Source organism: Photinus pyralis, unplaced genomic scaffold, assembly GCF_008802855.1.
Source record: "Photinus pyralis isolate 1611_PpyrPB1 unplaced genomic scaffold, Ppyr1.3 Ppyr1.4_LG6, whole genome shotgun sequence".
NCBI classification, from domain to species: Eukaryota; Metazoa; Arthropoda; class Insecta; order Coleoptera; family Lampyridae; genus Photinus; species Photinus pyralis.
The window spans coordinates 30,919,553-30,934,815 of NW_022170663.1; the positions used below are offsets into that span (position 1 = coordinate 30,919,553).

Genomic DNA, 15,263 nt, shown 5'->3' on the forward strand with positions numbered 1-15,263 from the left:
ACTTTTTGATTTGGTAAAAAATCCGATATTTAAATGGCATACGCTGTATATTTAACATTTTTGGATTCCACAGACAATTTTACAGTTGATATGTTCTTTTCGATAATTTGCATGAGGATTGGCATAAAAATTAATTAACATACTGAGAAGTTCCACGCTGCAGGTAGGTATATACAACCTACGACGATGCACACATTTTTGAGAGCTGGCAACCAGGCAATTTTTAGAAGGGGAAAGCTGTCTGCGCCATCTGGAGAGCACCAACGAGGGTTACGTTTGGCATCTTACTTGTAATGGCGATCACGAAAGCGTCGATCCGTAAATGTTTGCTGTTATTGTGTTATTTAATGCAGGTAGTAATATTTGCATTTATTTATAATGTACTTGTGTTTCTTTATGCAGTATTTTATATTTTTTGGGAGTTTCAATCTTTGAAAAGATTTTGAAGTTCACTTGATTTAATCTTAATGCGGAGTCACGTGTTTGATACCGTTAATCTTTTGTTTAATATCGCGTTCATTTTTTGTGTAATGTTTGCTAAATTTTTGTTTATATTTCGATTACATGGTCTTGGCCCCAAATTAGGCTTATATATTGTGTGTACTGATTTGTTGTTTGTAAACTAACATTTTCGCCGTGAAGAGACGGTCACAGGGGTGGTAAAAAACCAAATGAGTTTCGACACTCAATGCTGGGACTACCCTTGACTCTCAATTGTAGACTGGGAAATCCTGAAATTCTTAGGTTTAGAATCTATGTTTGATATATGAGTGGCGATTCACTCATTTCCACATATTTAGTTGTAATATTAAATTTTCCCTACAAGACCATGGAATTTTCCATATTGCTCTTAACAGAAGGGTTTTATTCCACCAAAGATGAGTCACCTGTTGTACATCTACTTTCTTTTTTTACCTGGGGGTACACAATTTAATATTAGGTAATGTGTCGGATTTTTTCTTGGTAAGTTCTTTTTTCCCAGCGTATTTCTGCTTTTACTCTGTGAAGTACCATTTTCAAAGTTTATTTTTGCAATGCAATGTAATTCGATCTAAATTTACAAACTTTCACAATCTTCATAATATGAGCAATAATTATTAAACAAACTTTTCACAACTGAGAAGCTTCTGTTTACTGTATAACCAAATTGAATTGTGTTTAGTTTTAGTCTTAGCATCTATGTCTTAGTGATAAATAATAAAATTCGTGCTCGTGTGTGTAAATGTGTTTTTGATAAACATAAATGAATTGCTATACCTTAATTTTGCATTATAGTTCGTGTATCTGTATAATATTTATTTTTTGTGCTTCATTAAAGTTTGTTACAAAAAGTAAGCTGTTGTTCCACAGGTAAGCACTGCACTTTGCACAAAGAGAAGAAGATACATGGTCATATTTTGAATACCGCCCGATAAAAAGTTAAAGAATGACCTCAAATTTGGGAAATTTTGGGAGTTTGAGAACAATACTTTTTGTTGGATTACATTCTACCATTTATTGAATAAAATATAGTCAGTCATTATTGGTCAGAAGTGTTCCGCAGTGTCCAGTTCACAGTGTGCATAATTTTCATGCCTTTTATGGAATAAACCTGTAATCATAATATAACACAAATGCTACTCGTATAATGTACAAGCCGGTTATTATTGTAATAATCGAATCCTAAAGGTACCTCTCGGACACAGTGCTTATGCATGAAGTTAAAGGTTAAACTAAAAATTAACCATCTTTAAGGGTACAAGGCCTATAGTATACAATAATCTGTCTGCTTAAACTAACAAATTGGGCGATATGTGAGTGTGTGATCCGTTCCTTCTACATACGCGTACGGTTCGAAATCGACGCTTGCCGTCGTCATCTCCATGACGACCTAACGTGTTGTTTACTAGACAGTAGCAATTTCGAAGTGAAATGCAGGAAAGTTGGGGTTTCAGTTGGGGTTTCGTACTCTAATGGGCAACAATAAATGAATAAATCGTAAGTAGCCAACTTGAGTTACGAAATTTTCTGTCAGAGCTTAAATGTCTAACGCAATTATTGCTGTATATGCACCATTAGTAGAAATTGTGAATGGAAGCACGCACAATAATTTTTTAAACATAAAACAAACTATAAGGTTGTTCACCACCCCTACATCTGCTATTATATATTCATTACGCCTCGATTGTAATCGACAGGAAATTTATTTAGCGCTCTCACTTCCGATTACATACCAAGACCGATTCCGAACAAAGTTTCATAATTCGTGTTTGCATTGAATTGTATATACCTACATTCAGTTTCCAACGAATCGTTTCAAAGTTTAGGAACGCGTTCACAAAAATATGCTCTTATTATTTATAAATTATATGCATCAGGAGACTGGAGAGTATACGAATTGGATTTATTGTCAAAATCTTTCCAATTTGTTCGGATTCCTTATACAAAAAATTTAGATTTTTTATCTAAAATAAGTCGGAGATTTGGATATCCTGTCGAGCCACCGACAAGGTACCTATCCAAATTGTAGTTTCAAAATTGGGTGGATATTCTGTTGTTCTATTTGGACTTGGATAATTTGGCGCTGAAATTTGGAAATCTTAACGAAAGCAATCAAAAAAATGTGGAAGTTGGAATTTGGATGTCTTGACGGTCGCCTAAAAAACCATACATATTGGAATGCTATAGAGATAGAGCAGCTCTTACATACATTATGTTTGGTTAAAAGGGGATTAAATGTTATATTCGCATAGGCACTAAGTAATAAATGGTAACTTTTCATTGCACCTGAGTGTATTTATATAGGTACTTAATTCAGTGCGTATTTTTGTGCTCAGTATAAGTAATGATTATGATGGTTGAAAGTAATTCTCTAAATTTGGTCCATTGCCCAAGCCACTGATATACGTATATCTGTGCCCAAGGTGTGCATGATTGACTTCGGCCGTAATTAATAAAAATGAAAAAATGATTAAAGTCCTCGTGTGAGATCGAAGGGACTTCAGCGCATTTTTGTGTGGCAGGTCAGTATACTATTAGCCACTTATATTTAAAAATAGAAATCGTAAAGTAAGTTTATCAAATATATTTACCGTTTTTTTTCAAAAAAAGACGTACGACAATCGGCTTGTGGTACGTAGGAAAAATAACAATCGTTTGACTCCACCATCAGGAAGATCGTGTCGGGGGCACCACATTCCCTTTGACGGTAGCCACTTCCAACGTCCCGTTCACCCGCAATTCGCGTTTGAAGATTTGACTCCACCATCAGGGGGATCGTGTCGCGGGCTACCACATTCCCTTTGTTGGTACCTACTTCCGACGCCTCGTTCACCCCAAATTCGCGTTTGAAGATTTCAATCCACGATCAGTTAGATCTTGTCGGAGGCCACCATATTTCCTTTTTCGGTGCATACCTACTTATATTACACCCACATTTTGGTGGATTTCGCTAATAACATTCCACAAGATAGTACTTAATTTTTGGGGAACTTCTCGTTGCTCGAGCTTCTATTGGCGACACGAGAAAGAGAGACAGCAATTCGGGATTTACGAAACGTTAAACCGCGTGATAAAATTCGCAACGGAAGGTAAGAGGCACCCGAAGTTGCCTCCCTCCCTAAGACGCGCGCGCGCCTTGCAGGAGTGGTGTGCGTTTACAACATCTTTCCGACGACACCAATTTGAAGAGAATCGGACCAAAACTGTAGTGGAAGATAGGAAAATACTGAAAAACCTTCACGTTAGTAAACTACGCTCGAGGATGACGCCCAGATGTCGCCAACCCCACATCATGTAGCCCTGTCCCCAAGGTTGACAAATCACACGGCCTTGTAGATACACGTACACCCGTTGCCTTTCTATAAGAGTTCTTCTACGCGCCCACATTTACTGCCAGCCAGCCAAAGTGAGATTAAAAGCTACTTTTTACAAATAAATTTGTAAGCGCATTTTCCATGAATTTATCAGTATCTACTTCCCGATAGATCATGTAACCATCTACTTATTTGTACACCTGATCTTTAAAATATGCTCTTCTATTTAAAACAATTTCCCTTTTTTTTCATCTTCCGGTTACATTTCCTTAAAAATTATAAAGTGACGTTCTTCAATAATCTGCACCTGTGTTTATACTTTCATTCAGCGATACCACGGGCTTATGTTCCAAATTAATTAGATTATGCAGCGATACCGAATTTTCTTATCGCTACGACTGGATTTACAAGAGATAACTTTCACAAAACGTCCACCCAATTAATTCCAGATGGTTATATTTAGTCTTTCAACACACAATAAAATTGAACAAATAAACAAAATACAAGGTGGCCATTTAAACAAAATTAACAACTAATAATTTTACCTCGAATTCAACTATTATGATCGAATCTTGTGTCCAATCTCAAATTACAACCAATTTTTTTTATTTAAAAATAATCGAAATGCTCATACAGGGTGTCCCATTTTTTCTCCTTCATTTAATTATTCGAGTTATCTTATCGCAAGCGTAAAAATGTCTTGGTGGTGGCTTTGAACTTAGTTTATGTTGATTTCTCGCAAATTAAGACCCTTTATTTCTTTAAAACATGACGTAAGCAACCCTAAATCACATCACAAAAGATTACCTAACGCAAACCGCACCTTAATTATTCATTTCAATTTCACATCAATCAAACAATTTTTTGCCATGATTATCAATTATCATTAACGTAAAAATTTAACGAAGTAGCTCTAACAAGGAGCAGGTACTTGCGTGTATGCTTTGCATTGCATGTAATGAATATTTTATATTACCGAATGAATAGATCAATCTACTTATCTATTTGTGTTTGTAGAATTCGACTGCAATATGTGTCATATTGTTACATAAAAGTCCTTAACAGCGGAGGCTGATGGGCACTTTGATAAGCATTGGAGACAAAATTGAGCCTAAAGACGTAAGTATTTAAAGGGTAGGTAGTTAGTGAGTATTTACCATCCTGTATTGCATTATCTTATTTACTTTTTTACTTTTATTACCTTTAATAATTTCAGAAAGTCACGTTTCGGTATAGATGGCGATGCTCGCTTTACCAATTACCGGGTACCGACTTCACAATATACCTACACTGTGTAATGTTCTACTTATTTCTTATCACATCGTACAAGGTGTTGTGCTCTTATCGTTTTTGAGTTATTCAAATTTTCAGGAAAGAACTCTCACCTCACATCCATACCCGAGTTGTAAAATTGGAACTGTTCTTTGGCATAGACCTTGATTAATTGTCTGGCATTTTTTTGAACAATTATTCAAATTTCAAATATAAGGTTCACGGCTTCACGTTAGGTATGTACCATATAGTGCTACGGTACACCCTTTATGAATATAGGTGAACCCACGTTCTTAAAATCTGACCTACAGTACAGTCAACAGGTCAACTGTCAGTTGCCAAGTGTACAAAATTTGATTGACGCCGGTGTAGGAATTTGGAAAAGCTGTGTCATCATTCAGATAGGCTGAGGACAGACAGCCAGAATGGAGAGAAGGACCGACAGACTAAGTTGATCATCCCAGAAATCAAATTCTCTCTTTGCAGACTCAATTGATCTCCCTGTATATAAACTTACCTTGGTTGTTCTGCTCTGTCTGTCCGTTAATTTGTTTTACTTCGACTAGGTGAAATCATCTTGAATAAAAAAGTGAAACTGCATTTAAAGTTGTGCTTATTATTGTGTTCTAAATACATCAAGTAGGGAATGTCTTGCCCGTCTGTTCGTCCGCTCGCCTGCCAGTATATGTGCGACATCGATTTTAATTCGAATATTCCTCGTGACACTAATATGGTATGAGAAACACTTCGTTTTATTTTATTTTATTTTATTTTATTTTATTTTATTTTATTTTATTTTATTTTATTTTATTTTATTTTATTTTATTTTATTTTATTTTATTTTGTATTTTAGCAATCATATTTTTTCAAAGAACAGTCAGTCCGTCCACTGGATCACCAGACCCAAACGATGCACCTCCCTTTCAAGATCAGTTATTGTGCTCGTGCAGTAATTTAAAATGAATTTTTTCTGTCCTAGGTCGATACTACTAACGAGGCTAAAGAAGGAGCAGATTTCGGTTTAAACGGAAAAAGACATACTACTGACATACTTTTCCTTTTGGTTCACGGTTCTATTCTTTTGTTTTTGGTAAGTTGATGGTAAGGGAAACTAAAAGGTTTTGCTAAAGCTCAAATGATTTCTTGATGCAATTCGTCCATTCACCATTTGGACGTATGACGCGAAACTTATATAAGTAAGTTTCCGAAACGAAACGAAATTAAGAATTCAAAATAAAACCAAATCACTCACGTTCTATCCTTGCCATCCTACGAGTAACTTTTTATGTGTGGCGTTTACTGTCGCCCCATTATATTTAATTTCCTCATCATCTCTGTTTTCTTCACACTATTTCTTTGCTCTCCTAAATTTCATTTCATTGCGATTTTCTTTGTTTCTTCTTCACTTGTTTTTTCCTGTACAACAAACGCTTTTGCTTTCCACTTTACATCATTTTATACCATCACACGTTTAAACATATTCCATTCTTAACCATAACTAACCTGTCCTTTATCTTTTTTATTAATTTTTTCTTCGATCTTATCCTCATTTTTATGTTTTTCTTGCTTCATTTTCATTTTTTTAAATAATTTATCGAATCTACTTTCGTTACTTATTCTATAGCACCGATTATACACTTTTTTCGTCTATTTTTTAATTTCCGAATTCATTATTATAGCGTTAGTTTTTCCATTTGCTCGTTCAAGTACTTCTTTCTCTATTTCAATAAGCTCATTTTTCTCTCACCATTATATAATTATAATAAAGATTGTATGATTGATGATTTAAACTGTGAAGCTGTAAAACGCGATTTCTCGGTAACTAATCGACCGATTAAAAACAATAAAAACAAACCCCTTTAAAACCATATCATTTGACCTCTTGTCTTAATTAAAAATGTGTGGGGGTTGCAACTTCCAAAACACGATTACAGTTGCCAGATGTATTGTCGCATAAAATTCGGAACTGGATCAATTTCGCGTGCGAGTACGGGTTGTTCTGCCCTATTGGTTCCAAAAACAGTTCAATGAAAATTGTAACCTTCATAAATGGATGCGGTTCGGTGCTTTTCTTAAAGTCTCATGCGATGGAAAAACATTACGTAATCCGTCGGAAGACGGAAAACGGCATTGAAAATATGTCATCTACGTATAACAGTAAAAGGTGGTGCCCGTTTAAGTTATGCTATTATGTTATGCTATTTTGAATCCACACTCCGATCCAGAAGAGATTAACTTCGGGATAACCTAAAACTTTCGCTGTAATTTTTGGCACTAACTATGCACGAAAGTCTCTTCACAGTCCAAAATCTACTTCTTGTCCGATGATTAAATAAACCTTTTACTGTATGACACAAATACTCTGACCACCCTTTTTGCGAAATCTGCCCCCTCCCCCCCTCTTGCCCCCCCGGCTTAACCGAATTTTGTATTTTTTATCTTCAACGCCACCTTTTTTGGGGTTTCGAATTTAATCCTTTGGCTGATTGAACTAAATTTCTTTTCACCCCGGTTCAATTTGGCAACAAAGTCACGAGCGATAGACTCAGACCTTTTTTCTGAAACAACTCGCGTTGTCGTGGCTTATAGCGTTTCTTCAGTCTCCACTACATGAGTTTCTCCCAAAACTATGCTAATTGCACATCCGATTCTGTTCTACCAATGAAATGAATTGCCATACGATATCTCAGAAAACCTTCGGACCTAATGGAAATTTTCGACAGAAATCGCATATAACCCTCGCGCTCGATAACGGCGAATCTGATTCATCTGGATCGTCACGTATTTCTCATTAATTTCGCCTTATCTCGCGACTTTCTGTCACCGCTAACTTTCGTACGCATTTGACTCGACATGGCCATACTCGGAAATTATTGCCCAAATGCAAAATCAAAAAAATTTAAAAATGTTTAAACTAAATCAATATTGCTCTAGCGAGTTCAGATTACAACGGGCTTAAAGATACATGTTTCAATCAATGTTGTAATTTAATGCCTCAATGTCAACCAAATACATGAAGTGCTAAATTTCGAACGTAAATCTCAATCCCTTGTCTTTGAAACAGTGTACCAAACCCTTGCCATGCCATGACTTCAACAGAAGAGGTCGGGGTCTTTGTGTTTTACATGTTTTAATCAATGAATGAACTAATGGAAAGTTTTTAATGCTCCTGTATTTAGGCCTAAAGCGGTATTCTTTTTTTTGTATTTTCACCAGTTACATTGGAGAAAGACTTGACTGTTTTATTTATTGTAAACGCTGCCTATAGTTAAGAATCTTGTGTCATGCACTAAGTGCTGAAAGCGTTATTTTGATCAAAAGTTTCAATTGAGCATTTTAGTGATGACGATTTTTATACACCGATTACCTAATCAATTAGAAATGGCGAAAAAATTCGTGTTGTAGATTCCGCTGCTGTTATATTGTGTCTATCACGGGGACGTCTATCGGATCATTAATGGCTATGACAGCTGTTTAAATGTTTGTGGAAAAGACAATGTGTACCCGAACGGAACCGAGACGACCTGCGATGGAAAAAATATGTCTTCTCGCCCGTAAGCATCTTCATCTTGGGCCTCCTCGTTATAAATTCTAACTAAATATTTGTTTAGGTACATTTTGGTATTCCGCCCCGATGGAAAACACTCGTTCCGATCTCTGGAGCAAAGTGGAGACAACGCGGGAGCAGGTGGGTGTTCAATTGTGCCATCTTACCCCTAATTTTCTGCACGTCGGATTTTCAGTACCTTCAGTTTTGAATACTACAATACAACGGGCGTGCCTGAAGAACTGCAGTATATACCCACATTTGTAAGTGTCCTTTGCAGTAGGGGGGAATTATTAATAAACGACTTTCACAAAGATTAAATCGCCATAATGTAATCGATAGAAATAAAGTGTTTAATTTATGTGCGTGATGTAGGTTCTATCATGTGAGTTATTTCCGTGCTTGGTTAATGTCATGAAATCTATATATTCAGTCCTAATCAACAAATCCATCCAATTACGCGATCTATTTCAAGCTAAAAATTCTGTTTGAATTTTAGCCGACCGTTAGTGGGAAGATGCGTATTGGAGAGGGGAAAGTTTTCAACCGAAACGTTTCTAGGTAAAACTGGATTAAATGACTTTTTTGGGGTAACCTCTTGCTCTCGTTACTTTCACAGTAAATAATCGCTCTATTTTTAGGAAGTGAGTGAAGATTTTGAAAGATGCTGGCCCGAGATTCTGTATCTGTGCATAATATCTTTAGGTACAGTATCGACCTTCGGGTAACCAAACTGTAGCACAGGCAACTGCCCGCCTCCCCTGACTTTTAAAGTTCGATTTCTAAATGTGGGGATGATGAAACGTAGTATTCGCTTTACCAAAACAAATTCGACTTAATTTGACACACTACAAAAGAAAACATTTGCGATGCCTGAATCTGCTGTTGGTGTTGCTCTATTTATAACAGTTGACTTGTTTGGATTTAAATATTTAATTATTATTTTATAGTTATAGCAGGACACATTTTTTGAAAGAAAATATAAAAGTAAGAGCTCATGATCATATAACTGGAAAATATAGGAGGGGAGCATGTAATAAATGCAATTTAATGTTAAAATTACCCATTTCTATTTCACCATTTAAAATATGATTCCAAGCTCATCTTACAGTGGTAATTTTTTCATTATTTGATCCAGGGCCTGACAACAAATACCACGCACATGCTATCGAGTGAAACAAATTAAATTTAAAAAATCTAATTACCACAAAGAGTTAATTATCCTAACACCCGGGTCATAACTGCGATTTTCTGAAACTGGCGCACAAAGCACAGACACCAACGGATGATACTTCGGAATCTTCATTTTTTTTCTTTCTCTTGATTCTTGATTTAAACGAAACTGGCTTTGATGTAATTACATATGTAAAAGTGATTTTTTGGAGGTGGACAGGTTCACTTTAACGGGAACTTTGAAAATCGTATAGGTGAGAAAACACTTGAGCTTAACTGGAACTCAACAATTTACTTTTATAACGACGAACTAAAATCTCTTAGAACAACATCTAACCTTACTTCTAAAAACTGTACAACCACTAAGGCTTGCTGTCTCTCACAGGAAAATTACCAAAAATCTTCCCCAAAAAGCCCCGTTTAACGTTTCATTCTTCCATTCTACACTTTCGATGCTACTTTTTAATAAAAAACACTGCGGGTCGTCGATAAACTAACTTGCTTATCTCCAAATTGATGAACTGTCACGGAGCGATAACGAACTCCTTATCGCAAGACCGGATTTAGATGGGATAAACTAAAAAAAAACACAACGCAATTACTTCCAGATGTCCCTAATTTTTTTACACTAAATTAAAACAAAATACAAGGCGATTATTTAAACAAAATTAAACATCTAATAATCCAATGCGAATCAACCTTGACTTCAAATTCAAATGACATGATCGAACCTGGAACCATTCTGAAGGAATATTAAATAAAATGTTAATTACATTAATTTAAACTTACAAAACGGACTCGATTGATATTAAGAGGAAATTCTTATGAGCGAATTGCCAAACAGAGTCTAACTGCTCTACCAGTAAAATTACACCGGGTTTGTTTTGCGAAATTCAAATTAACTTTTAACCTATTTGAGTACAGCGGGAGTGCAGTTGGTTGCCTGTGAGAGAGACTTTCTTTGATTAATGAAACTTTTCGTTATTCCACCTTTTAGCTTTTTCAATCGTTATCATGGTCCTATTCCGTTTACTCGTAGGAGTTGTTATATGGATTGTTTTGGTTGGGATTGCCTTAGCCAGCACGTTGGGAACTGCGTATCTTTGGCAAGTAAATTTGTTTATAAATGCATCAAAAGCTAGTGTTTATTTGGCCACAGGATTCTTTGGCACCAATCTAGAGCTAGCTCAAGTACCGAAGAAGCAATAGTGGGGTCCATAAAGGTACAAAAGACCGATACTTACCTGACGTTGGCGATAATAGCTTCCATCCTGACCCTTTGCTTATTATTAATAATCTTAGTACTGAGAAAACGCCTTAAACTAGTTATACAGTTATTCAAAGAAGCAGGAAAAGCCATCGGTTCAATGCCACTTTTGCTGGTGCAACCTTTATGGGTAAGTGAAACTGATTCGGCCCCAATCACATTAACGATGAGTTTCAATTTTCAGACATTCGCATGTATTGCCGCTACAATATCGTGCTGGTTATATTTTACTTTGTGGATCGAAAGTGCAGGTCACAAGAAGAAGGTTCGAGATGATTTTTACATCTTTGAAAAAGATACTACAATCGTTTTCACCCGGTGGTACAATATCTTTGTGACATTATGGTTGATCCAGTTCATTATTGGATGCCAACATATGGTTATTGCTGGCGCCGTGTCTTCATGGTATTTTACAAGGTATGCTATGATTCCAAAGAAACTTTGAACTTTCAGACCTGTTCACGCGTACATTTCAACGCTTGGCACACCGCTCTCATATTCTTCGCATGCTCTTCAGTTCTATTTCCTGCTTCCTTCACCACTCTGGCATGCTTCCTTTCATTAATTGCGCACATCTCCTTTAGATCTTATTTCCTGGCTCTTGGTGCTTTTTTTACATAATAATTTACTCAATCAATTTCTGGTTGTCTTGACGTCTTTGTGACGCTTCATTCTCGACTCCTTTACACTTCTTTAACCAACGAAAATTGAAACATTCGTTGAAGTGGCGTGAAACAAGGTCCTTCACGATACTCACTCACGGCTGGTTGCTTCACGCCTCTTGTCCATCTCAAAGGCCTCTGTAAAAGAACTAAGAAGCAGGACCTTCTTTCATTACAGCTTTCTTCAAACCTCCTTAATGCATTCATCACGACTCTTTTAAGCGTTTCCTTCACACCTCTTTTGCACCTTCTGCAAGCTCTGTAATGGAGTCCCATATCGGGCACTGCGAATTTATTTTATTCTATGCTACCCTTGGTACGTTTGGGAAAAAGTTACAAATAGCGACACCTAACCTACTTATCAAAATGATAAACGTTTCGTACATCTCGGACAACTGCTAATTTACCTGGACGCATATTTGTAAACGGCAGACGCGTCCGCATGCAGGCGAAAATTGATCCTTTCCCATAAGAATTTCTGACTGCGATCTCAGTTCAATCACGATTGAATGTGTGTCATAATGTCCTAGTGACAAGGACACTCGGCTTGCAACCGGCCGGCTCGGGTTCGATTCATTGTACGGAAAATTTTTTTTTCACAAAAATGTGTATCTTAATTGGCCGGAGTTGGACGTTAGGTTATTTGTAAGTTTAAGCTTCCGAATGGATTACGCGCCTGCTGTTTACGAATATGTAATAATAATTTAAATAATAACTCAAATTGTGAAGACTGGTTTATTTGTTGCGTGGTACACTGGTACTACATTACATGTATACATGTCAGGTTGCCTATACTACAATTAACAGTGAGACCTCTAGTGGCAGCACATTGTAATGAATATTGGTGGGATTTTTATTCTATTTACAATGCCCAAAAGCAATCAATATTGTAGTTTGTCGGCTGTAAAAGTAAATAAACTTAAAATTTCATTTGCAATCGATGTAATTACACCTTAAATAGCAAGAATATTTTAAATCGTCACATTTTATCACAGTACTTTTGAGAATTTTAAATATGATCGCTAATTAGTGCTGATTTTTTCCATAAAACTATTTTTTTTTGTTTACCTATATTTCTTTCCAGAGCGAAGACTCGTCTGAATTCTCCAATCCTATTTGGACTGTACAATCTGCTGCGCTACCATTTGGGCTCGGTCTCCTTCGGCTCGTTCATAATCGCCGTCGTCCAACTGGCGCGCGTCATCCTAATGACACTGAATACCTACGTGCGCGCGCATGAGGGCCGATGCGTCAGTTGTATAACAAGCTGCTGTCAGTGTTGCCTTTATTGCCTCGAAAACATTTTGAAGTTCATAACTCGCAACGCATACATCGAAATAAGTAATAACCTCAGGAAGAACAGTAGATCACGACTAACCTTCTGCTTTTAGCAATTCACGGATATAACTTTTGTAGAGCTGGAAGACGGGCCTTCGAGGTTTTAGCGTCGAACGCTTTAAGGGTTGCAACAATTAACTCTGTGGGAGACTTTGTTCTGTTCCTTGGAAAGGTGTTGATCGTCGTTTCGGTGGTCCTCATAGGCATCGAATTGATTCAAGTAAGTTGAAAAGCGACAAAACATTTGCAATCCTTTCCATTTACAGAAGAAAGAAGGTATACTTCATGCGTGGGTACCGCTAACACTCTCAGGATTATTTGCCTACTTTATTTCACATTGTTTTCTCTCTGTGTACGAGGTATGTATCGTACTTTGAAATACTAATTTACCTCTGTCTTACGTTTAGATGGCGATCGATACAATTTTTATTTGCTTCTGTGAAGATTGTGACGCGAACGATGGACTTTCTAGGCCATACTATATGTCCAAGGATCTTATGGAGTTTGTTGAGAGCTCAAACGAATCAGTATTAAAGTCGAAACCGGAAGCTTGGTCTACTAAAGCTTCTGCAGTATCCTAAATTCTACCGCCATTGTGATAGTTGTAGCATGAAATGGGACCAATCACAATTTTTAATAAAAATTTTGTAATGCGTAATTGGTATGGTTTAATTCAAATTGCTGCTTTTTTAACACGGTGGGGAACTCCCTCATCATTTTATTAAATTTTGACTGATTACTAGATTTTTGCCCAAACTGTAGATATCCACGGCTAGCTCAACTTTACAAAAATACTTTGGTACAATTTCCTTAGTAAATGGACTTATTTATTTACAACCTGAAAGTTTACAGAGTGATCTCTTGCGCCTTCAACCACTTTCATAATAATTCAATAAACAAAATAAAACTATTGACATATTCAAATTTAGATAAATCGATCATTTTCGTACGTGGCCACGTTCGATTTTCCTATGTTAAACGACCGTTTTAAATGAACAATGGAAAAATACGAAATACGTGCTTTTTTACACACAAATTGAAAACTTAAGATTTATATATTTAACTCAGCTAGAAGATCGAGTTTTTCAAAAATGTCCCTATTTACGGTTTAAACTTGCCACTTCCACTCATTAAGTTTCTTGAAGAACGTGGTGCGTATTGAATACAAATATAAACATTTACGCTTTACTTTATTTATACATTGTCTAAAACTAGCCCTGGAGTAGTCCAACTTTGGAAAACTAGATCACTCTCTATTTAGGGTTCGGGGAATGAGACCAAGATTTGCTGACGTTAAATCCTGAGTCCTGACTCGTATCGGGGAGGATTTACTGTTTGAACAATCCCAAGGTCCTCGATCTTGCGTAATCCAAATGGCCGCGTCAATTCGGAACGCAAAGTTGTGTACAGTAGATGAATAACGATGTCGTCGTTTAATGAACCACTTTTTACTGTAGAGATTGGAGTTTTAATTTCTTGCGTCGGATTTTCCGCAATATCGCATTTATAAAATCTCACGGACTAGCACTGACTTTAATATACAATAAATTTATTTTATGTTAGGTACTTTACGCTTTTTATTATTATTGTGAATTCAAGAAATCTTGAATCAAAATTGGTACAGGTTCCACGCGCGAGTCTTCCCAATCTTTTTTCTCCGGTTCATCGATTTAATTCACTTGATTTGATTCAAATTCACGTGTGTAATAAGTTCCATCGGCCATCCGCTCGTTCGTTGAGACGCTACTAGTTCTTTATCTTAAGAGCTATTGTTCTACTTTTTTCGCTATTTGGTTCGTTATGGTGTCGACGCTTGCACCAAGGAAGGAATTTTTTCTGCGTTTATTGCTAAAAAAGTGTTTTTTACATGTTCCATAATTTTACACTTTTGCCGTTTATTAACGATCCTAGAGATCGTTTATAATTTTGTATTGCTGCCTGTCGTCTGTCGGTTGGTCTGTCCGTCTGTTCCTTTGTCTGTCTGTCTCTCTATCTGTCCGTGTGAACGATATCTAACCTTGTTTAGAAATGTCCGATCGCTTTTACATCTCCGTATTAGTTATTAGGTAACTGAATTGCATGGAATTCAATATGGGCATAGCTTTAGCCATATAATACGCAATGCCAAAAGTTGAGTCCAATCGATTCAACATTCACAGTGCCCTTTTCGCATCTCGACCATTTATAAACCGAATTGCAAACTTTTTTAT

At 36.5% G+C, this 15,263-nt stretch overlaps 1 protein-coding gene across 3 annotated transcripts; it reads left to right on the top strand.

Annotated features, from left to right (window-relative positions):
• The first annotated feature begins 1,884 nt into the window (after positions 1-1,884).
• LOC116175159 (choline transporter-like protein 1) lies at positions 1,885-13,703 on the top strand. Of its 3 annotated transcripts, XM_031493274.1 has the most exons (15): positions 1,885-1,977; positions 4,812-4,913; positions 6,046-6,156; positions 8,472-8,620; positions 8,678-8,754; positions 8,810-8,876; positions 9,113-9,203; positions 9,255-9,318; positions 10,784-10,892; positions 10,946-11,183; positions 11,238-11,470; positions 12,800-13,056; positions 13,107-13,273; positions 13,320-13,412; positions 13,461-13,703. In XM_031493274.1, exons 2-15 carry the CDS (start codon positions 4,869-4,871, stop codon positions 13,632-13,634), a joined length of 1,875 nt encoding a protein of 624 aa, XP_031349134.1. In that variant the 5' UTR covers positions 1,885-1,977; positions 4,812-4,868; the 3' UTR covers positions 13,635-13,703. The 3 variants fall into 3 exon arrangements, with proteins under 3 accessions (XP_031349134.1, XP_031349133.1, XP_031349135.1); XM_031493273.1 differs by lacking the exon at positions 1,885-1,977 and having other exon boundaries at positions 4,757-4,913; XM_031493275.1 differs by lacking the exon at positions 1,885-1,977 and having other exon boundaries at positions 4,808-4,913; positions 5,920-6,156.
• Positions 13,704-15,263: the final 1,560 nt, after the last annotated feature.

Bases quoted from the DNA above. Each gene is read 5' to 3' on its own strand.
- LOC116175159 (XM_031493274.1), top strand. From the start codon at position 4,869: ATGGGCACTTTGATAAGCATTGGAGACAAAATTGAGCCTAAAGAC. The intron at 4,914-6,045 runs GTAAGTATTTAA...TTTCTGTCCTAG, and splicing joins ACAAAATTGAGCCTAAAGAC to GTCGATACTACTAACGAGGC. The intron at 8,621-8,677 runs GTAAGCATCTTC...ATATTTGTTTAG, and splicing joins AAAAATATGTCTTCTCGCCC to GTACATTTTGGTATTCCGCC.